A 23662-nucleotide genomic window follows, 5' to 3' on the forward strand; every position below is an offset into this window, starting at 1 on the left:
CATTGTAATGATTGTATTTGTGTTGCACATTTTTTTTTTTGACATTCTTAATAGTCCTGTGAGTCTCCATGTTTCTCAGCTCAACTGACCTCCGGTTGCTTGTGCTGTTGACTACACATCAAAATATACAAAAACTTGGTTAAATACATGGACTAAAAGAGTCAGTTTTTAAAAAAAAATATGGATTTCCATATACGTTGTTATAATCTAATTCCACCCAAGTGTACTGGATAATAGCCCACTAATCATTGAATGTTGTACTTTTTTCTTTTTTTTGTACGGTTGTGAATTCTCAGCAGTGGTCTAATTCGAAGCTGTTAGGAATTACTTGCCACTATGGTAATAATTATATGTACATGTGAAGTTAGGCAATACTTATTATTCTGCAGATTTACACAGACAGCAACATTTTGATTTTAATGTTATTCTAAAACTAGATGCAAAAGAACTAATCCAGTTTATTATCAAGTAGGTTTTGTTAAAAAATTAATTAAATTTGATGTTTTGAAAGAAATAGAGAATAGAAAAAATAGCAATGCAATATGAAGAAATGCTATAAAGATATGTACAATTTCACCATGAAAGAGCTGTACAGTTAATTATGTTGTTTCACTAAATATAATGGTACTAATGTTTATGTTGGTTCATGCTTATATCATTGACAAACTATTAACAAAAATATATCTAAAGTTTGAGTGCCCTGTAATCTGAATCTGAATAAAATAAACATGTTTCCTTATATTGCTGTGTTAACTGCAGATACAGATAATAAAGAACACTATTTTTTAAAAATATTAATGAAATCTTCACACCAATTTGCAACTAGGCACCTCTTGCTTTAGGTTAAATTCCAGCAACTACTGCATTCATATTAAGGGTTGAAGAGTTCTTGTTAGGCTTTTTTATTGTCTTGAATCCTCTGACAGAAGCAGGTGTGTTAAAGAAATGGATTGGCTTCATGCCACCTTTTCCTATGTAATATTCTTCCATCGTATTACATCTTCTTCAAGGACACTCTGTCAGGTCTTGGTTCAACCTTTGTCTGTGATCGGCTCTTTCTCTGGAAGGAACATTTCCTTGCAACTGTTCAGATAACACTCTTTTTGCTCTGATGGTCACACAAGCTCCAGTGTGGATTTGACCAGATTGACAGGATGGCTATATTTTCCATTACGGATGTAGTTCTGGTCATGTTTGCAACTTTTTTTTCCTCCAAAATATTCAAAGCGCTGTACTCTTCCTGGAAGCAGCCAGGTGCTGTTGTTGTATTTCAGAGCCACTTCTTGTTGCAACTAATCAGTTCTAATAGTTATAAATGAAGAAAACGATTATGTTAGCAAAGTAACTCTGATTTTTCTTTTAGCAAAAATCTCCTGTTCAGCCATAATGCTTGACACTTTCTTTCCATTCGCCCTTCTGCTCCGCCAATTTGCTGTCACTTGATCCGCTTTATCATCTGCCGGCCAAAGGATGCTCCCAACTGGCTGAAATGCTGGGCAACTGTAACTAAGGAGCAGGCATAACTGTGCTGAGCTGTTGGTTAAATTGAAAATCAATAAAGTATCCAGAAGAACCTGGAACCTGACTGGTTTAGGGAGAGGACTAATTTTTCTAGGATTAGCTGTCCAAGATGGAGGTGTCATCCTATACGTTATATACTAATGAAAATGCCAAGCTGAGGCTGATGACCGATGACACTAACGGGCATTGTCTTTGCTACTTTCAAAGTAGACACAGCATAACATGTGTCTCATAAGGATGAAATGTATATTTTGCTCTATATTATCTCATGTTATATTTTCAATGACGTTGGTTGGTTTTATGTATGAATTAAATACACCAGGGTGTGTTAACTGTACTGGGGCTAGGTAGATGTATGCAGAAGTGAGACTGAGAGAAGTGGGACTGAAACAGGAAAGTAAAGTAAAGGAGGGGGGTGTGGGGGCTTTAGTTAATAGAAAACGGACCGTGGGAGATAAGTAATATGTAAATAGGAAATGCATCCAAATTTACCTCTGGCAGAGAGCCAGTGCGAGAGACAGAATAATGTGGCAGGGAGCCTCAGGTGCAGCTGGGATGGGAGGAGGCGGGGCAATGAGCGAGACGCTGAGAGAGAGAGGGAGCGAGAAAGAGGGAGGGTTCGTGTGTGTGTTTTGAGTTTGTGTGTGTGTGTGTGGAAAGAGAGAGAGGTTGAGTGTGCAAGCTAGAGAGAGTGCATGGGAGGGAGGGAAGTGTAAGCCAGTCACAGCATCTCTCCTTCTCACTGCACCAGGGCTGAGGGACTCTTCGTCCCCTCGCTTCCCTCGCTGCAGATTTAACTCATTTCCATCAGCGCAGTCATCTTTTTTTTTTTTCTTGCTTGTTACTTGCTGTTTTTGACAGATGTATTGCATTCATCTCTTTCTGCATGCCAGGATCTAAGGATTTATTTATTTAAAAATGTGTGTTCTGTTTAACGGAATTAATGCAGAAGACAGTGCTTGAAACTGGGACTCCGACCGGGACTTGGTCTTTTCTGTATGCTTCTAGCGTGGATTCCCTTTTGTTGCGGTGCCAGTGTTTTTTTGTGGGCGACAGACATAGTGAGAGAGGAGTTGTAGGACCCCATACCTCTACAACTAAAGCGCATACTTCAATGGACTAAAGCAAGTTTGAAAATCTGGTTGCATTAAGTACTTAAAGAGAAGATGCTGAGCCTGCCATAGCCTCAGAATGTCACAACAAAAATGGAAGTTACACGTTTTTGGGATAAATAGGTGGATTACCGATTGATCCCCACGCCCCTCTCTGCAAGTGTCTGCCACAGGATTGCTAAGGAGTGTAAGTGAGAGGAGCACTGAGCTATTCAGCTGGCCTTTCATTGCTCCAGGAGAGTCCTTCCACCTGCCTGCATGGGAATCTTACATTCAACACTTTCATCAGCTACTGGACTTTTATTTTTGTTTTGTTTGTCTTTTGCGTCTTGCAGTCCAGAACACTGAGAGGCAAGTCTTCGCATTTGGATTTAAACTTTTAATGACTTTAATGGCAAAAGTCATCCGGACATTTTAACGCTTGGTTTTACCTCATTCTGCCTAGGGATGCCTTGTAAACACATTCCCCCCCCAGCGCTGTGTGTGCAGAGAGAGCTGTGACATTATCTCCTGCGGAGATCCCCATGTTGTTCTAGCCTGTGTCTGTGTTTTGATTCAGACAATAGCTGGGCATGCATTGGCTCCAGACACTGACTAGAGGACCACCAAAATAAGGGAAGCCTGCTGTTACATTGTAAACACACGAGCACCCATGGCACAGTGAAACATTGGGTTGGACTGAAGGGTTGATTCGCACAGATGGATGTAATTTTCTTTTCCAGACTTTGGTACACACCAAGAGAGACTCCGGAGAAGCTTTTTCCCTTTAGCAATGGTTGCATAGAATCTATTTTTTGAAAGGTAACTGCTCTCAGTGAACCTCTTCTGATCTCTAGAAGTGAAAAGGAGCCATATGTTGCTTACTTATTTGATCTCCTGTGAGGATCCGTCAAGTGCAGAAAGCATTGTGCTTTGCTTCATGCTTTAACCTCTTCGTATGGTGTCCTCCCTCGCATCTTCTGTGCTCTCTGCCCTTGTGCTGACAGCTCATGCCCTCAGCCTCCCGGTGGCAATGCTCATTAGGATCAGGGGATGAGGCCACAGACTGGCAGGCAAACCAGCAGGGAAGCTCGCCTTTGGGATGGATGCTGGCCACAGCACTAAAGCCACCCAGCTACCTTGGGTTACTGAAGGAATACGTTTTTGTTTTTTGTTTCTACTCCTGACTGTTACCCACCCACTACTATCACTAACCATGAGTGATTGGAAAAGGAGAGCTAAACGGGTTGTCCTACCCAGAGGCTGTATTGATTTTCCTCCAGTCAGTGTTCATTTGATTGAGACCCAGCTATGTGAGAGTAAGGTGAAAGAGAGAGTGTGTTAGACAGAGTATTGAGCTCCGTTAACTGAAGAAGGCTGCAGACACCCAGCGTAGAGCGGGTGGGGGTGCAGGCAGTTCTCAAGTTTCAAGACCAGCTGCCTTATGGGTGACACACCACAAACCTGACCCACCTGGATAGCACCCAGAACAATGAACCAGTCTGAACTGACAACGGACCCGGTGCTCACTGCCAACAGCAGTCATGGAGACTTCTTTCCTGGCAGGGCTGCCAACCACTCTTGTCCCCTGGGCTGGGGGCTGAATGAAGGCGTAGAGGCTTGTGTCCTGGAGACTGCTGTCATTGTACTTCTGACTGTGCTCATTATTACAGGGAACTTGACGGTGATCTTTGTGTTTCACTGTGCCCCTCTGCTACACCACTACACCACCAGCTACTTCATCCAGACCATGGCCTATGCTGACCTGCTGGTGGGTCTTAGCTGCCTGGTGCCCACGCTGTCTCTGCTCCACTACCCAGCAAGTGTCCAGGAGCCCATCACTTGCCAGGTCTTTAGCTATGTCATCTCTGTTCTAAAGAGTGTTTCAATGGCCTGTTTGGCTTGTATTAGTGTGGACCGCTACCTGGCCATAACGAAACCACTGTCTTACAACCAACTGGTGACGCCATGCCGGCTACGAGGCTGCATCACCCTGATTTGGGTCTACTCAAGCCTGGTTTTCTTGCCCTCTTTCTTTGGGTGGGGTAAACCAGGCTATCATGGGGACATTTTTGAGTGGTGCGCTCACTCCTGGCCCACCTCTGCCCTCTTTACAGGCTTCGTGGTGTGTTTGCTGTATGCGCCTGCTGCCCTTGTGGTTTGTTTTACCTATTACCATATATTTCGCATTTGCCAGCAGCACAACAGGGAGATCAGTGAACGGCGGGCACGCTTCCCCAGCCAGGAGATGGAGGCTGGTGAGGGGGGAGGCGGTGGGCATCAAGGAGGGCATGGACCGGATCGGCGATATGCGATGGTGCTGTTTCGCATAACCAGCGTTTTCTATATGCTCTGGCTGCCCTACATAATCTACTTCCTGCTGGAGAGCTCCCATGTACTGGATAGCCCTGCCCTGTCCTTCATCACCACCTGGCTTGCCATCAGCAATAGCTTTTGCAACTGTGTCATCTACAGCCTGTCTAATAGTGTGTTCCGCCTGGGCATGCGCAGGCTCTCGCAGACGATTTGCTCCTTTAGCCACTGCGCAGCCGACGACAGGGACTTTGGGGAGCCAAAACCAAGGAAGAGGGCAAACTCATGCTCTATCTGAAGGGATGACTTTTACAGGATGAGGATACTGTTGGAATCTATGAGTTGGTGACATGAATTTTAACAAGCTCAGCAGCTAGTTAACTTCAAGTAACAGTTGCAGGGCTTAACCAAACACAAAACAATATCTGTTGTTCCAGCCTGTCATCTGACACCCATGACATTGCCTTGGTCACAATAAACCATGGTTTATTGCATCACAAGCTTTTCGAGGGGATGGGTGCAGTGTCTAAAAAGCGGTTTAATGAGCTGGGCACTCTAATGGCTTTTATTCTGTGGTATGTGACTTGGCTGTGGATCATATAGATAGTAGTCTCCCCATGGCTTTCTTGGCGCTTTACATCTCCCTGTATGCCATCAGCCAGGTCATACAGAGTGGAAAGACAAAACTGAAACAAAAGATAAACAAATATCTCCTCAGACATCAAATGTGACCACGCTATTTCATGCCTGTTAAATTTTGTTAGTGGTTGTGAATTGGATCGACCTTCTGTTTGATGTCTCCATACTTTGTATGACTGTCATTAGCCGAGACTAGATAACCTACATTTAGTTGTGCTCATAAACCTGTTTAAAGGTTATATTTGACTTTTTAACTGTATTAACACACACAGTGACAATGACAACAGCCATTATGCTGCTGATAAATGACAGATGGCGTATGGCCTTAACTGTTTTTTAGAGGAAAGTGCGCAATCCATTTCTCTTCAGTATTTTATGTTGAGTCTGTAAACATGATGTATGCAGGTGTAGGAGAGAGATGCAAAAAAGTCATAATGTACTGCTCAGATTTTCTTTTTCTTTTTTTTTTTTTTAAGATATTTTTTGGGCATTTTTTAGCTTTATTGACAGGAGAGATTGAGAGTGAAAGGGGGAGACAGAGGGGAAGACATGGAAAGGGCTCCGAGCCGGATTCGAACCCGGGCCGCCCGCTTACGAGGACTGGGCCTCTGTGGTACGCGCTCTACCAGGTGTGCCACCGGGAACGCCCCCTGCTCAGATTTTCTGACACGTTTTTAAAAAAAATTTATTGGCCAATCGCTTATCTGACAGTTGGTGTAAATATGGTTAAAGCTGTTTACTCCAACCTTTCTCAAAACACAGTACATGATATAACAGTGCACAGCAATCTAAAACAGTAAAACTCAAACATACTTCTACATCACAGCATTAGACCAAGGACTGTAAAGATATCTAACCTTGTAAAAGGAGTGTTAAAATCTTTTAATCAAGGTAAAATCCCCAAAACAAGAATTTGAGGGATTCTTGTAAAGTTTTACTTGACTGAACATGGTTACTAATCTTAAATAATGACAGAGAAATTGTCAACACATGTAACACATTGCCTACTGCCATAGTGTGACCTGTATCAGATTTTCCACAGATGACATGCTGCTTTCATTGTTTATCAATTTAAATATAGTCTGAGTATAGTTGGTCACCAATTGAGTGGTGCACCCCGACTAAAAAGCACCTTATTTTCAGAATTCACACAAAGGATGTGTTTGTTTGACACTGAGGCTTTTATATTCAAGGCAGTGAACTGATGCTAGTGGCAGATAACTACCCAGCACAGAGTTTTTTTCCCAAGGTCCCCCCTTACGCTTATGAAATAGCCCATCAGCAACAGCATTCCCACCATTGGTATGGCTTTCCTGATATGGTGTGGCTTTCCTGTGTTATGAGTATTCTGCTCACAGTTTGATGCATGAGCGCTCATGGCAGCTATTTCTAACCAGCAAATAAATAATACACCCCCCCTGTATATGTAGGCCCATGTATTCTGGACAGTGAGCAAACAACAGAATTTGAAAATGAAACAACATTATGTAATTATGATTTACACATTCGTATTTATAAGGCAAACAATAGAAGCATAATTCTATTATGCACCTCTCTGATGTTGCTTTTAACCCAATCACAAAACTTCTACTGATATTGATGGCAGACCTGAATATCTAGACAGGTTTTTGGGTGTTTTGCATCAGTGACGCAGCTATCTTTGTTAAAGTTGATGGTGGATTTTATTTCCCAGCAACCGTCGACAGGGGCTCAGGTTAATGTGATCTAATCTGTCTGGAGGTCGCTGTGAGGTTAAAACTGAACTGATCTGAAATTAAGGCTATCAATAGATTATCTTGTGGAGGTTTTGTTAAACATTTGGCTATACAATCCTCATTACTTTAAATATGCCCCACTAAGTTATTGCTCTCAAACTACAGGCCTGTCTTTCTAACATACTTCTCAATACTTTTATGAATATCCACAGTATATAGTGTCATTTGGTCAAACTTAACTGGGAATCACACTGTAAATTGGTAACTGCTGAATGTTTATGTTTCTTATCTTTTTTTCAGAGTATAGGTGTTAGAAATGGAGTCCTTAATGGATTGTTTTTGTGCTCCATATTAGAGATGAGTAGTTAACTCTGTTCTGCGAAAAGATTATAGTTATTTTCTTCTCGTACTGCACCCATTCCAGCCTGGTAAAATCTGAAGACTGTTCCCCAATCTGGGGTTTTTGATATATAAAGTGCAGATCATGCGGGTTGTTGAAGCAACCCACGGACTGCCATTGGTTATGATCTTCATCCTTTGCTACAGCACAGTAATATAGTCATTCCAGTCAATTTATCTTGTACATTCTCTTGATCTTGGGATCAGTGTCAAAGCGTTATTCATTTCACATGAATACAGCCACATACGATAGCCAATAATTGATTTCCCTCTTCGCTCACATAGTAGTGTCATCTGTGGTTTAGGCCTTGCTTGTAGTGTAAATTTGTCCATGCTAGAAACTAAAAGTAAAAGCAAACCCCTTGATATTGTAACCGCATTTTATGCTGCTTAACAGTAGCCTGTGTGAGTCATTCCTCATTTTAAAGCTGCATTAAGTGATTTTTGAACACTAGGGGCAGAAGGACGCTGAGCCTTTACCTTGTTTTATGTTCGTAAAATTTGCTGCTTTACATCCAGCAAAAACAGAGCTACATGATCATTCCACTCAAGAGTCTTTCTGGCAATTTTGATGAATGTAAGTACAATATTGATTTTAAGCTAAGGTTTAGTAAACCAACATCAGCCAGAGAAAAACATCTGTCTCTTTTGGGTTATCTACATTATTTTATTACTTTCTGTTCTCTGCAGTTTCACATGAGGCAGGTAGCCTACAGTCAACTTGAAATGATGATGTGCTGGGAGTGGCTGCTCATGGTTTGTACTGTATGTGGCGCAATTGTTTTTGGTTTTGTTGGTTCAGACAACTAAGATAACCACATCCAGTGAGGTAAGAGCAGCTATGTAAAGCTGTAGTATGGGTCGTGATTCTTAGCGGGATCACAAGCATTTATCCACCTTTAACATAATCAGGAGTTGTTTGATTTAGTGTTAGTTTGAAAAAATATTGCTTTATGCAGCTTTAATGCATTACAGATTGTTCTGTATACGTGCCTAAAGATGTATTTTGTAGGAAAAGTGAAAAAAAGATGTTGAGAAGCTACTGTCACATGGACATGCTGCACTTTTTAAAAACATTTTCCAGCTACATGCACATACCTTGTGACCGTGTACACATCTGAAGGTACATAGTCATTGGATCTAGTTTTCCATGACCGATAGTTCAGATGGGTTTCTATTTGAACCAAGAATGGGTCAAGTCATTCATTTATCACAGCTGATCTGACTTCTGCCTTCGACTAGGTACATGTTCTACTATCTGATGTCTACATCATATTTGTCAGATAAGAGGAAGCAGCCGATTTGTCTTGTGAATTCCCTTCTATAGCCATATGACCTGGCATATATGAGTAATAGCAGTAGGGAACCACAGCATAGCCGTGTCAAATACTAGAGTTATGATGATCTTTTTTTTTTTTTTTGATAGCTCGTGTTTTTGGTGCTCCTTTGGAGCATAGTGCAGTGGGGTAGTAGAAGAATGTATAGGGTCTGAATTAGTGCTGTATTATCTTTACACTGTGGTGACAAACGACAACACAACAACATATAAGGCAAAAGAAAGCAAAGACCTCTAGTAGCCTAAAATAAAATAGGTCAGTTGTTATCATACAGTGTAAAAGTTGGAATATACCATTCAAATGGAGATTATAGTATTTGGTCAGAAGTTGCACAAATATTAATTCCTTTGGTGAACTTTTTTGTAGCGGATTATGTAAAATGCGTGTCTTGGCTCAAGATTTCAAAAATCCAAGAGCCACTGAATGACTATTTAGAAAAATACATTGTTTATATGTGTCTATATCAAACTGACCAAACCTGAAGTGGTAGAAAATCAAAACTGTTATATTGTTCAACCAAGTCATCATATTTTCAAGTACATTGATCTGGGCTTTTAGTAGAAAGAGTTTTATTAATTACAGAGTAATATGTATTTATTTATTAAGTTATGTTTGAACCTTTACACAATATACTGTATATGAGTATACTGTATGTAAAGTTTGTGTATCTGTTTTTAATCTGCTGTACAGCCAAAAAAATCAGACAAATTCTGACAAAGGTATGGCGCACCCATTTGTGTTGAATCAACTAGGCTGCTGATGTTTTGCATAGGAGGCAGAGTGTGTTAAATTACATAGTATCTATTTTTTTATTTTGAAATTTTGTCTAAGACTATGGTTTTGTTGTTGCTGCCAACCCAATAAAGGTGAAAATAGTAGACATTCACATCTGTGTAGTTGCTTTTGTGAAATGTGTTTCTGAAGCAACAATCACCAGTTAGCTCGCTTTAATTCATAACCGCCAGAGTCAGCCTCATATATCCTCCACATGGCACCTAGCTTAAAGACTAATGAGGAGAATGCAGATGTGGGCTTGTGACTGAGTGGCTGCCAGTTTAAATCCCCAGTCTTGATTTGCGATTGGCTAACGCCTGCCTCAGCACACATTGTTGAGGTGTATTTGAGCAAGGTGGAAGGATACTGGGCAACATGGTTTGATAGAAAGCACCAGTTAATTTTGAATTGTAATAAATGTGTAATAATCACAAGAGTAAAAGGCATGTGTCTGCATAGTGATGTGAATCTAGGTTTAATGTTCAGATCAAATGTTGCCCCTCGGTGGAAAGAATGAATCTGGGATAAAAATTGCCTGTACTTTTTACAGCCATTTTATCAGGACTATATTGTAATTTTCCTATTGATCCTACAGTACCAGTCTAAAGTTTGGACACACCAATGTTCAATGTTTTTTTTTCATTATTTTCAACATGTGGATTAAAACTGAAGACATCAAAACTATGAATGAACACATATGGAATAAGATAGTAAAAAAAGGGTTAAATAAACCAGAATATGTTTTATATTTTAGATTCTTGGAAGTACCTTTTGCTTTGCTGACAGCTTTGCACACTTCTGTTATTCTCTCAGTCAGTTTCATGAGTTAGTCACCTGAAATCGTTTTCAGTTAACAGTGGCACCTTGTCTAAAGTTAATTTGTGGAATTTCTTGACATGTTAATGTGTTTGAGACCATCAAAGCAAAAGGAGGCTTCTCTGAAGAATGTAAAATATGAAATATATTCTACTTTGTTTAACGCTTTTTTGTTTAATACTTAATTCCATATGCATCCCCTCATAGTTTTGATGTCTTTAATATGAATCTACAATGTAGAAAATGTCATAATAAAATGAAGAAACCACTGAATGAGAAGGTGTGTCCAAACTTTTGACTGGCACTGTATATCTGTTTAAAATTTTTATAAAGATGATTTGTCCAGCTCGATTATGAGCAAAACAAAGATTTATTTTATGTTCCTCTGAGCCAGCAGATGGCTGATCAGGTGACATTTGCTTGGTAACAACTCTGCAGCAGGGCAGCCTTTCTTTAGTGCCACTGGGAGTTAATGCACACCATCATGTCCTCTTCAATGTGCGAACAGTATCCTCATTATAGAGTCTGATCCCTTGTTCTTCGTCTTAAATTGGCCTTTGAAATTCATACACTAAAACTTTTGGACTGCAGATGAGCTTTGAAACAGACATAACCCCAGTGTCTTCACCGAGTAGCTTAGCGGAGAGACGAGCAAAGGAAGATGGAGGAGGGTATAGCAAGAAGATTGAACATAAGAACAGCAGATCATTGAAAGTTTGGCTGGGGAGATAAAAGATGGCAAGATAGGTGAAGTGGTCAAGAAGACTGTCTGAATGAGAAGGGCAAGATGATGGAAATAGGGAGGGTCAGGAGGGAGGGAGATGAGCGGGAGGTAGAGGGAAGTACAGGTGTGAAGTGGAGGAGAAAAAGCAGGAAAGAGGAAGGGAGAAAGTATCGGGATGGAGAATGTCCACTGTCATGTTGATATTCAAAATTCTGATCTATCTATATTCTGATCTTCAGTAACATTTTAAAACGTTGACCAAGGTTATTACAAAACATATCTGTTTAGGGTATATCTTATTTCCAGTTTGCAATACAAAATTAAAAAATAAATGTATTTCTATACATTAAATAAGACATTTTATACTTTCACAGTTCTTTGTCGTTTTTGTATCTAACCATACATGTTGCATAAGGATATCAGCACAAGAGAACCATTCTGAAGTGGGTAGTTAAAGCACTGTAAACTATTTGTATCAAGATGTTCAAGCACAATGAAAATGTCTCAATGCATTAAAAAAGATTGTTCTATGCCACAAAGTCTATTTTGATATACAGTACTGAGTTTTTTTTATGTGGTGTTTGTGTAGATCAAGTGTGTTTTATTTTCATGCCAGCAAGCAGTCCGTTTCTGGATGCTTTACCGCATTTTTGTTCTATTTGATATTTAGTTTTGGAACGAAAATCTTTATTTGTTCCTCCTACCAGAAAGCATTTCATCCACACAAACTATTCTGCCAAACCACGAGCAGCTTCCCGGTCCAGGCCTGCTCAATATTCATGACTGACACTATATCAGGAATTCCCTTTTATTTCCACAAATGGCAGCACCCGCCTCACTTCCTCTTTCTCTCTGCATCCTGCCACTTTCCTCCTCCTCTTTCCGTCCTGATTGAGAAAGGACCACCTGACTGTCTTTTGGAAGTCATAATCGGAGGGGAAGCCAGTTTCTGCCCCTGTGTGCTAATGGTGGAGGCTTGCGGCACCCACCAAAAGCCTTTGATGGCATAAGGAGGACACACTCATGCATCAACACTCAACACACCCTCATACATCTTGCATGGCCTCAGTCAGTGTTTGAAACAGTGTGTGATAGGTGTTGATCTAGGCACAGCTGATAGTGTGCGCTTACAGCAAGTAATGTGTGGTGTTTAACATTTATTTATCCATTAATAAGACTTCAGTGGCTCTGTGAGGCTGTAGTGTGCATAGCGGGGCTTTTAAGTGAATGCACCTCATTTCATGCACTTCTTCCAACAGTTATCAAGACATTCTACTAAAACACATAAATGTCAACCTCATGGTGGTGCTTGAAGATAAAGTCAGTTGATCAGCACCTGTAGGAGTCACCCTCTGGGGACCATGCATATCTGTATAAATTTAAAATGGAAATCAATACAACAGTTGTTAAGGTACTTAAGTTTGGATCAGATTGAGGCTGTGATGCAACGACCAATATTAACGCTTTAGTTTGTCCTCCGCTGGCGATGTTTTAAGTGCGGAATTTGTGTTTGGGGCGGGAAGGAGAGGTGGTGTCCGGGTTGAACAGATGTCAGACTTTTACCCAGGAGAACGGGGTTCGTGTCTAATGTGAAAACAAAAGTAAAGTTTTTGGAAAAAACATCATGGAACTTCTGTGCCTCACTTTTCAAAGTAACTATGTCACTTTTGGTAGTCACGTCACCCTCGTAACAACTTCACTTCCAGCATTTACATACGTTTATTTACTGTTTAAACTGTCTTTAAATAAGACCTTAACAGGAAGTTTTTAGCCCTAAACCTCGATCAGTGGTTTTGTAGCCTAAATTAAATGAAACTGCTGCCTTTTATATAGCGAACTGTCCGTGTATTTAAAATGACGTGTACACTATTTTTAGAACGCTCCACTCCACTCTGTACCCATATGGGTAGTATTGAAAAACAACCTATTCTTTCGTTTAGGTTGGAAATTTTGTTCAATCTGCAGAGCGTCTGGCCCAAATGCATTTTGCTCTTCTTCAATAACAGCACTCACACTTTCATCTTATGACCACAATGCTCTGCTGGTTATGTGGGTTTAATGTCTCGATTAAAAAGACAACGAAGGTGTTCGCTGTGGGAAGGCAAGTTTTCATTGTCTCATCTTAACAAAGTTTTCACAGCTGTAGATTTTTTCGGTTACAAGCCTGGTGTGGTCAGAGTCACGTGATAAGCTGGAAAGAGATGGCGACGTAAAGTTTAGCTCCTAGCCCAACCTTGTCAAATAGTTTGTTTATATGGTGCCAACTCCGACATTTTACCATTTTAACTTCGATGAAGTTAGTTAAAGCAGAATGTCAAACAAAGGCAGACCCCAACGCAACAATACTGATGCCATTGCAGAGGCATTGCTGGAGAAACAGCGATACCTCAAGCCGCGTCTTGCTCAGATTCCACAGGTGGGGAGCGACAATGACGAGAAGCTAACTGCTATCCATGCACAACTAGCATCTCTTACCGCAAGCCTTGGCTCTATCAGGTCTGATGTGGACAACCTAAAAGCTACTGTGGAAAGCAACTCAAGCGTACTGGATAGCCATGGCCATGCTTTTCAAGAGCTGGAGGTGAAGCTAGCGGATATGGAGGACAGAAACCGAAGGTGCAATATTTGTGTCATTGGTTTGAAAGAGGGGCTAGAAGACTCTAATGCTATTCAATATCTCTTGCGCTCCTTGTCTAAGTGGTTCCCACAACTGGCAGATGTTCAGATATATATTATGAGAGCTCACCGGATCTACAGTGATGGGCCCGGTCCAAAGAAGAATGTCACTACTAATCACACGTTGATTTCAACATGCTTTGCTACTCAACCAGGCAGGCTGCGCGGAAATCTCCTCATCATCGATGGTTGGAAAGTTCGCTTCTCCCTGGATTACAGCAATCACACGGACAAACATCACCAAGCTTTTCATCATGCTATGGATTCAGCACGAGCCAAGGCGCTTGAATTTTTCTGCTCTATCCGGCAACCCTAAAGATCAAGGAAGGCACCCAGTATAGAGCATTCACCTCTGCTGAGGTTGCTGAGGACTACGTGAACCGAGTCGCCTTTCATCCACCTGCTGCAACAGAGATGACCGACACATCAGACTATACTACGGAAAACACTGTGGAGGAAGGGCAGAATTAAAACATCTGCCTGATGAGCATGTACCTTCGGTTTGTCTTAAAATCCATGTTCTAGTGTTATTACACTGTTATCTGCTATGATTACAGAGACTGAATGCTATATTGAACTGTTTTATATAGCCTAGGTTAGGTTTACTAGGCATATGTTAACCAGGCCATTATTGCCTGTGATTTTGTGCCCTTTTTTTGTTTTGGACGAGAAATGTCTTTATTTTAAAGTTAATTTAATATGGAAACAGTTGCTGTTGCAACCAGGTACTTATGGGCTACGTGTTCCTTTTTGCTGCCCCATATCCATTCTGGATCACAGACCTACTGTGAGTGTTAGCACTTATTTTGGCATTATTTGTCCTTTCTTTTTTTCTCTTTTTCTTATTTGTCCTTTCTCTTGAGCCTCTGGCTCAAGCCATTCGCCAATCCACTGTGGTGTCACCAGTATGCATTCAAAATACACAGCATCACCTCTCATTGTTTGTGGATGATGTTTTGGTCGCCTCTCAGTCTCTTCCTCACCTTCTATCCTTATGCGAGGAGTATGGAAGCGTATTGGGCTTTAAAATTAACTGGTCTAAGTCTGCATTACTCCATCTAAACGACTCCGCTTGCAATTCAATCATCTCTGCTAACTTCCCCATTGTTATACAGTTTAAATACTTAGGAATTTATGTTTTCCCTTGTTTAAACCCGATTATTAAGTTTAACCATTTTGTTGCTCTGAACAACATATTGAATGATATGGAAAAATGGATGAGTCTCCCCATGTCTTTTCAAGCCCGAATATCTGTGATCAAAACGAAAGTTTTACCCAGGATTCATTTTGTGAGCTCTATGCTACCTCTTTCCCCTCCTTCTGATTATTGGCGCAAATTAGAGTCAGCGGTATCTTAATAAAAAGTCTACTCTAGAGGAGGAAAGAGGATGGTGGTCTTTCAGTTCCCAATTTTAAACTTTATTTTTGGTCCTTTGTGTTAAGGCCACTCCTTACATGGTTTGACCCAGATACCTCTGTGTGCTGGTGTGCTTTAGAAAATGCTATGACAGAACCATGGTCACAATCTTATCAAAACTTGAAGATTGGTTGAAACATATTGTCATATACCATGCAATTGGCATACACTTTCTCCACTATTCAACAATAAAGCACTCCTGATTGGTGGGAGGCCTATAACAGCTCCACATTGGGAACAGAGGGGGGTTCATTATCTAAAAGACATTTTTAACAAGACTGGCTTGTTACCTTTTTCCGACTTACAAAATGCATTCAATCTACCACGTTCCTCATTTTTCTTTTACCTTCAATTAAGATCAGCACTCAAGGCATATGGTGTCCCCTGGCAGACATCTTTGCCCATCCATCCTATCCTGAAATTATTTACAATGCAGCACAAAAACAGCGGTATGGTATCCAAGCTTTATCAGTTTTTGGTGATACCTGGCCGCCTCAGCCTTCCTATTGAGAGGGTCGTGATTGCCCAGAGCTCGACATTGATCTCGACTGCCATGATGTATGGTCTAACATTCCAGAAGTATCACGCAATCCAGACCATCAGCAGATTCACTACAATTTCATTCATAGGACATATCTCACCCCTGTGAAAATGCATCACATGAAAGTAATTACCAGTCCTTTATGCACTTTCTGCCCACTAAAAGCTTGAGGTACATATATTCACATGTTCTTGGAATGCTCTCCTGTTTGTCAGTTTTGGAACAATATTGCATCCAAGTTATCTGCCTTGATAAATGATACTGTACCTGTTACTATCAATGTTTTGATTCTAAATTATTTGTCAGCGCCTCAGCTCTCTAAAATTCAAAAGCATGCAAAGAGAATGATTGCAACTCGTTGGAAACCACCTTTTCTTAGAAAAGTTGTCTACTCGAACATGGACCTTTTCCTTTTTGGATATATATATAGTAAGCTGCAGACATCATTCTTACTGTCTTTCCTCCTTGTGTTTTTTCTCCTTCTGTCTCAGCATATTGTTTGTAATTTGAAAGAGCACTCATGTGATGGTGCAAAAAACATTTGATCGCAAAAAAAAAAGCCTGGTATGGTCGTACTGTTTTGAGATTTCTGAATGTCCAACTGCTCAGTGTTTGACGCCTGCTTTGCTGTAGTTTGAAAGTTATTAGTTTAACAAATCAAATATTAAAGCCCCAGAACATTTCATTTGTACAGTGCTTTGTGCAAATGCTTCATTCATATTCAGATTTTTTTTTCTGGATTGCAGTTGCTCTCCATGGTTATGAAATGAAGCATTGCTTGGGGACATAACAAAAACTAAGGCATTTCACATACTATTTTCACTTGTTCACAATCACACAATTCCGGTTGTCAGCATCTGTAAAGAATCAAACTAATACATTCTTAAGTTTTAGTCAGAATCACTTTTTTTAGTTAGCTATTAAGCATATGACATAATGTGCATAGTGATGCTGTAGAAAGTACCTGCAGTATGATGAGAATAATGTTCGAGACTCTCCGCAGAGCATCCAGTCAGGGTTGACATTTTGGCCACATGGTATCTTTTATTTCCTAAATGTTACGATCTCTCTAAAAACCATTGTTACTAAGAAGGCTCCGCTAAGTGACCAAATCTCCATAGTGGACCGGAATCCTATCAGAGTGACCCAGAGCAATAAATAGAACATGTACCTTGCCATTCATTGCAGAGTGCCTTGGATAGGAGCATTGGTAAATGTCCTAAAATGTGGCATCACAGTTCTCATCAGCTGCTTTTCAGAGTTCAGCACTTCCATTTCACCTTTGGACCTGATGATTGCCAAAGGTAGGCTTTCTATCCATCAGCAGCCACTTGACTGAGAGCTTTCTCTTCCATCTTGTCTAAGTGCTTTGACTCTCCCGAGTGTGCTCATTGGTCTCACCAGTTGCAAGTAACGTTCAGCATTCCACTTTCAGTTTTTAAAAAGTAAGATTCTGCAGTTTCTTGCTCATCTTCTTTTTGGTCTCCTTTGCACCATTAGTCTCTCTTTTTGTCTACAGTAATGTTGACTCCGCAACTTAGAAACCACTTTGTGAAATCCCACCTTGTCCGTGAGCACCAAAGCATCTCTGTGACCAGCGGCAACTATGAAAACCAATTTAGGTCAGAGTTGTTATTTGGCCTGGGATGGGAGTATATCGGCTAAGTAGCTGATTTGACAGGTAATGCTTCTCTCTGCCTGGTCATGAAGAATTTTCTATGGTGATAACATTTTTCTCCCAGTAAGGAATAATTCTTGTGTTTGCCACTTGACCTTAAAGGAAAACTACATATATAGTCCATCAATGTGTATTTCACAGAGAGTGGTCCACCAGAACTATAGAGGAGAACTATAACTGTAATGATAACTATGTGTGAGCATCCACAAGGATGAACAAAGTCTATGTGTAAACAGTTGATTAGGAGCCCCACATGTCCCTCGTGTTCAGTGTTATTGTGTTTCCTAAATACCACCAATTAGCTTACATAAAAGAGACAGAAATAGCATACACAACACAAGAACATGAATGTCTTTCGGCATCACAGAGGCGATGAGAGAGAGAGAGAGAGAGGGAGATGCTGTTGACTTCAATAAGTACACTTTATTTATTATTATAGGATTTGATTGGATTTTGATTGGCTGTTTCTATCAGTCTGAATGTGAGCCCAGCAATATCATTCTCCACTGACATCATAGTTGTGGTGTGGATTCTGACACCCACTTGAGTAGAACAATTTTCAAAACTATTTATTTATAGTTAACTTTGTATTTACTCGTATGGGTGTGGAATACATTTTTGCAAAGTGAGGACTTGTTAGGGATGCCCAAAATAATTTAGAGAGCTGTGGCTTGGTTTTAGGGTTAATGTCACATTTAGATTTATGTTTAAATTAGGGATGGGCGTTTGGAAGAAACCTGCCAACTCGATTCCCTAACGTCAACGATCTATAAATCGATTAATGGCTGCTTGCATACATGGGCAAAATATAAAATATATATACAGCACTGTGCAAATGCCTGTTTTGATAACGGATGCTTTTATTTTGAAAGGACGAAAAGAGACTGATAACGTCAAGGAGTTCAGTGTTTTATGTTTTAGCACCTGAAGAGGCATGAGGTTAGCTTTCACTGTAATCTTGCATATTTAAATGTGTTTTGTGTTTAAATAAGTTTTGGATAAAATTAAACCTAGTAATTGATGCGAGCAAGGTTTGATACAGTAAGCTAGTTTTGCTGAAATGAATCCTCTTGTATTTCTGTTTGTTTTATAATTGTTATTGCAAATTTCAATTTGCAAGCTGTAGCTTTATTCAACTTAATTCTCAGCTCATTGGCTTATTCACGTACGGCCGCAGAACTGAACACTCGGCCGTGTTTAAGTTCAGTGAGTACTGATACACAGTCATAGTTAAAATAAAAAAAATAAAAATAGACAATCAAAAATGACAAAACCCACCTCTCCCATCCCCACATACACATCTATATGTAGACATACACAAACATGCACACACACTCACACACAGTACATATTGATTGACAGTGTAGACACATGGCAAGGCACCAAGGATCCAGATGAGGAAATAGCAACCTGTGGGAGCATCCACACTGAGAGGTGGCAGAGCCCACAGCCATAGAGGACGCCGTCAAAGAGACCACCATGACCCGGGTAAACCGGGGCGGACTCCACACGTGGTGCAAAGCCGCCTAGTCCCCCGGGCCCAGTGAGTCTCCAAGACATCCCCACGGGCAGACCGAACACGAACCCCAGTGCAGAGGCCCCCATGGGGATGGAGTTTTTATCCTGTGCTGTTGGGGGCCCCCAACAGGAAGTGGAGCCGTTGGGGGAGGCCACGTCGGGTGCGGCGCTGTGGGCTCAGTCCCTTTGCGTACAAAATTGCATGTCTCCTACCAATTTGCTCCGGGTAGGTGTAAAACATGTTACTTCCTGTAGCCAGCCGGGGGCGCTATGATTGTGTGTCAACATTGACACATGGGTGTGTTCCGGGTTGGACCCTAATCACGTATGTGAAATTTGGGTCAGATTGGACAATGTATGGTCAAGTTATCCAGTGTGGTGTTAGATGGTGAGATTGCTGCCATGACACGCCTACACATTGTGAGGGTCAGTAAAGGTCTTGATAATTTTTTTCCCCAAAGGCTTTGTGATGGTACTTAGCTAGTTTGAAGTCAATGGGATTAAATCTGTAGACGGAGTTTGGTAAAGTATGCAACGTGGTCACTTTATGAAAGGGGGCGTGGATTGAGCATAAAGGGCGGGGCTGTATGAAATATTGTTATTTAGAAGTGTTAAGGGCTGTACTCTGATGAAGCATGACAAGTTTGTAGCAGATGGGACAAAGTATGTAAAAATTATAAGGATGTGTAGTTTTGTGGGAAGACACCATATTTTGCCGCCATGCCACGGCCACATAGTGTGACAGTCGGTAAAGATTTGAATAACTTTTGATCCCAAAGGCCTTGTGATGGTACTGACCAAGTTTGAAGTAGTTCGGGTAAAATCTGTAGGAGGAGTTAGTTAAAGTATGCAACCTGGAAATGGCCAAAAACGCTGAATATTGCGATATTCAAACCAAGATGGCGGACTTCCTGTTGGGTTAGAGGTATGGCTCCAAGAGGGTTTTTGGTGCGTCTCCACATGATTCATATGTGTACCAAATGTCGTGTCTCTACGTGAAACCTACTGCTCGGGCTAGGTGTAAAACATGTTAGTTTCTGTAGCCAGCGGGGGGCGCTATGACTGTGTGTCAATATTGACACGTGGGTGTGTTCAGGGCTGGCCCCTCATCACGTGTGAGAAATTTGGGACAGATTGGACAATGAATGGTCAAGTTATCCAGTCTGGTGTTAGATGGCGAGATGCCATATTTTGCCACCGTGCCACGCCCACATATTGTGACTGTCTGTAAAGATTTATATGACTTTTGTTCCCAAAGGCCTTGTGATGGTACTGACCAACTTTGAAGTCACTCAGGTGAAATCTGTAGGAAGAGTTAGTTAAAGTATGCAACGTGGTCATTTTATGAAAGGGGGTGTGGATAAAGCATAAGCGGACGGCCCATTCCCGGGACCACTAGAATATGTACATTTCAGCGGAGATTTATGTGTATGCCAAATATGGTGAGTTTTTGAATATGATAAAGGCCCCAAAAAGGCGATTCAATTTTCCGAAGAAAAATAATAATAAACGGACCAATTACAATAGGGTCCTCGCACCGTTAGTGCTCGGTCCCTAATAATAATAGACGAACCAATTACAATAGGGTCCTCGCACTTTTAGTGCTCGGTCCCTAATTAAAAATTCCACGTGGTTGACCAAATTCCTAACGATCATTAATCGATCAGCAAATAATTATTCCCATCTCTCATTTAAATGTAGGACAAACATTAAAAGTTGCTATGCAATGCATTACATCATAAACAATACAGGCCCTCAAAATCAATATAAAACTGTCTGTGTGTACGATCGTGAGATGGACAATAAATGCCAGCCTCCTCTATGACTGGGCCCTGCTGCCAGCCTCCTGCGCCCTGGCTGGCTGTGGTTAGTGTGCTCAGAGCCCTTTTATGATTCCTTTTGTTTGCACACACCAGAGGCATCAGCATGGAACATATACAATAAACAGATACAGAGAAGCAAAATAATACTGGAATATCTGGATGAATTATGTGGCAGAGTGTTAACATTTTAATAAATATTCAATTCTATCTATAGGGAGCTAAAGGATGCTAAATATTTAAAGCACAAGTGAAATATTAGATGAGGGTCTGACAGAATAGAAATATAGATAAATTAGCTGAGCTCAGCAGCTTGTTATTGATTTACTTGAACCTCTGTAATGATCATTCAACCTGTGATTGATAAACTGCTAGCAGTGATCTACAGCACCACCTCACTCCTCCACCTTTTCAATCTCTCCATGCCTCAGAGGCACTGAATATTTTAACACCAGTGAATGTACAGGACTTTGTTCATTTTGACTTCTGAGTTCAAATCCTTTCACTCCAAATGATCATGTACTTGAAAAGCTAAATAAAAACAAAAGCTAAACTTACTACAACTTTGATCCACTATTTTTCATTTGAGGCAGGAACTCTTAAATGAAAAGCCTGTCAGTGTAAAAATTTAAATATGTACAACATGGATTTTAATAACCTGCATGAAAGAATAAACAACATTCAAAATCACATTGACATAAAATCTTTTATTGCTTGTAAGTGCCAAATAACGCTGGACATTTTTCAGCTGTCTTAAAACCAAAAACACTTTAACTTGGTTTATTATTAAATACCAAGAAATTATGTACATTTGATTATGAAGTCGATGGTGTCACATTTGTTGTTTTTAATGTGTGAAAAAGAATCCCTAAATTTATGGTCTTTTTCTTTGATGGATCCTCCTCTCTTCTCTTCTCTTCTCTTCTCTTCCATGGTCAACACTGTCAGAAAACTGAGCTGGCCACAGCTGGCACTTTGAACTGCAGACATTCTTTCTCCTGTTTGAAAAGGATTTTATTTTGACAGAATGGAGCTCATTATAGTATTGACTTTGGAACTGCTTCAATCCACTTTCCTTACTGCTGCACTAAAGGAACATCTTAAGATTACGGTTATTTCTTTTCTATTCATCCTTTCAAACCCGATGAAGCATAATTCACACCAATATTCTTGCTCTAGCCATTCATACGTAGAGGACAAAGACAAGCACCTTGACGGACACCGGAGGACAAATCTGTTTTTTTACTATTAACCTCCCTGCAGACCTCAGGTACTGAAGCTCCGCCAGCAGATGTACAGCCAGCTTCTCTAATTCTCTCTCAGGGCATTTTAGCTGAATTAAATACCATAAGACAGTCAAATTACCCCCTTGGCTCCTTAGCATATTTCCTCCCTCCTTCTACCTCCCTTTTTTTGTTCTTCCTTTCCCTCTCTCTATCCTGAGGCAGTGTTTCCCATAGTAGCACACCATGCCTCTCTGTGTTAGGCAGTTATTTAGTAGTGATGGTCCAGCAGCTCGCCTCAGGCCATCGCTGATATGGCTAGTTCTTCCTCTGTGGCATTTAGCCTCGCTACTGTTGCCAGGGTGGGAGGAGGGGAGTGACTGAATGAAAATAAATAAATAAAAAGTAGCTGCGTCTGGTGTTTGCTGGGCTGTGTGACCAGTGCGTCATTTTAATCTCTCTCTGTCAGTCAGTTAGTCAATGATATGCCTAGAAAGAAAAAAATGATTGAAAGCAAATAAGTTAAGGCAAAGCCAGTTATTTCCACCAGTAGTCTTGTTTACAAGGGAACAATCCTGGCAAGACTCACATTGGCAGCTTGGTTGACAACTTATTTTCCATAAAAGGTGAACTGAATGACAAAGGAGGACAAAAACAACAACAATTGAGTAAAAAAGTTTTTTTTTTTATCTTTGTAGAGGAGGTTAAGATGAGTATGGTAGCCAACAGGTAGCCTTTCTTGTTCAGCAGTTTCATGGTACATGGTGTTTGAGTATATACCAATTATATTGATTCATAGGCGGCAAGTATCGATATTTAGCGGTCATTATTTTCACAGATTTTTTTTTTTTTTTTTCTGGAGGACGTAGCGGACTCAATTTTATGAATAGACTGGACATACTGGTATCATATGAAACTAGAAGATCTAAGGAAATGATAGGCATCGTGTGTGTCAGATATTATGTTGGAAAGTTGTCAAAATAACCTTGTCTATTTAGGCTTTTTTATGTTTCATTAAAATAATTCTGAGCAGAAAAGTGCTGCAGTTATCGTCCATACATGTTTGATATCAGTTAAGTTCAGTTTGACAGAATACTTTGTTGGTCAGTCTGTGGGTTTGACTCTCATTGTGGAGAAATAAAAAGACTCAAGTGAGATGAATAGACTGAGAATTTTCTATTATTTGACAAAACAAATCTTGATAAAATTTAATTTCGAGGACACAAAATGCAGTTTAACAGTTAAACACAATATATTGTATCGCAATACTCATCATATCGCAAAATGCTTAAAATCGCAAAAATATCGTATAGGGATTATATCGCATCATGGGGCCTCTGGTGATTCCCAGAAACGTATAAAATGCACACATGTTATTGAAACCATGCCCAGTTGCGCCATGTTCCATCTTCTGCATGGCCTCGAGTGTCTAGAGTGGTCGCGTTCACTGATCAGGTGAC

At 40.6% G+C, this 23662-nt stretch overlaps 2 protein-coding genes across 2 annotated transcripts in view; both read left to right on the top strand.

The window, feature by feature from the left end:
- rabgap1l (RAB GTPase activating protein 1-like) overlaps positions 1-23662 on the top strand; it is a 190718-nt gene that overhangs the window by 84929 nt on the left and 82127 nt on the right. The gene's annotated exons all lie outside the window — the stretch shown is intronic.
- On the top strand, positions 1965-9901 carry gpr52 (G protein-coupled receptor 52). The gene has a single exon (XM_059340865.1). The coding sequence runs from the start codon at positions 4105-4107 to the stop codon at positions 5221-5223; it is 1119 nt and encodes a 372-aa protein (XP_059196848.1). The 5' UTR covers positions 1965-4104; the 3' UTR covers positions 5224-9901.

Source organism: Centropristis striata, chromosome 9, assembly GCF_030273125.1.
Source record: "Centropristis striata isolate RG_2023a ecotype Rhode Island chromosome 9, C.striata_1.0, whole genome shotgun sequence".
In the NCBI taxonomy this organism is placed as follows: Eukaryota; Metazoa; Chordata; class Actinopteri; order Perciformes; family Serranidae; genus Centropristis; species Centropristis striata.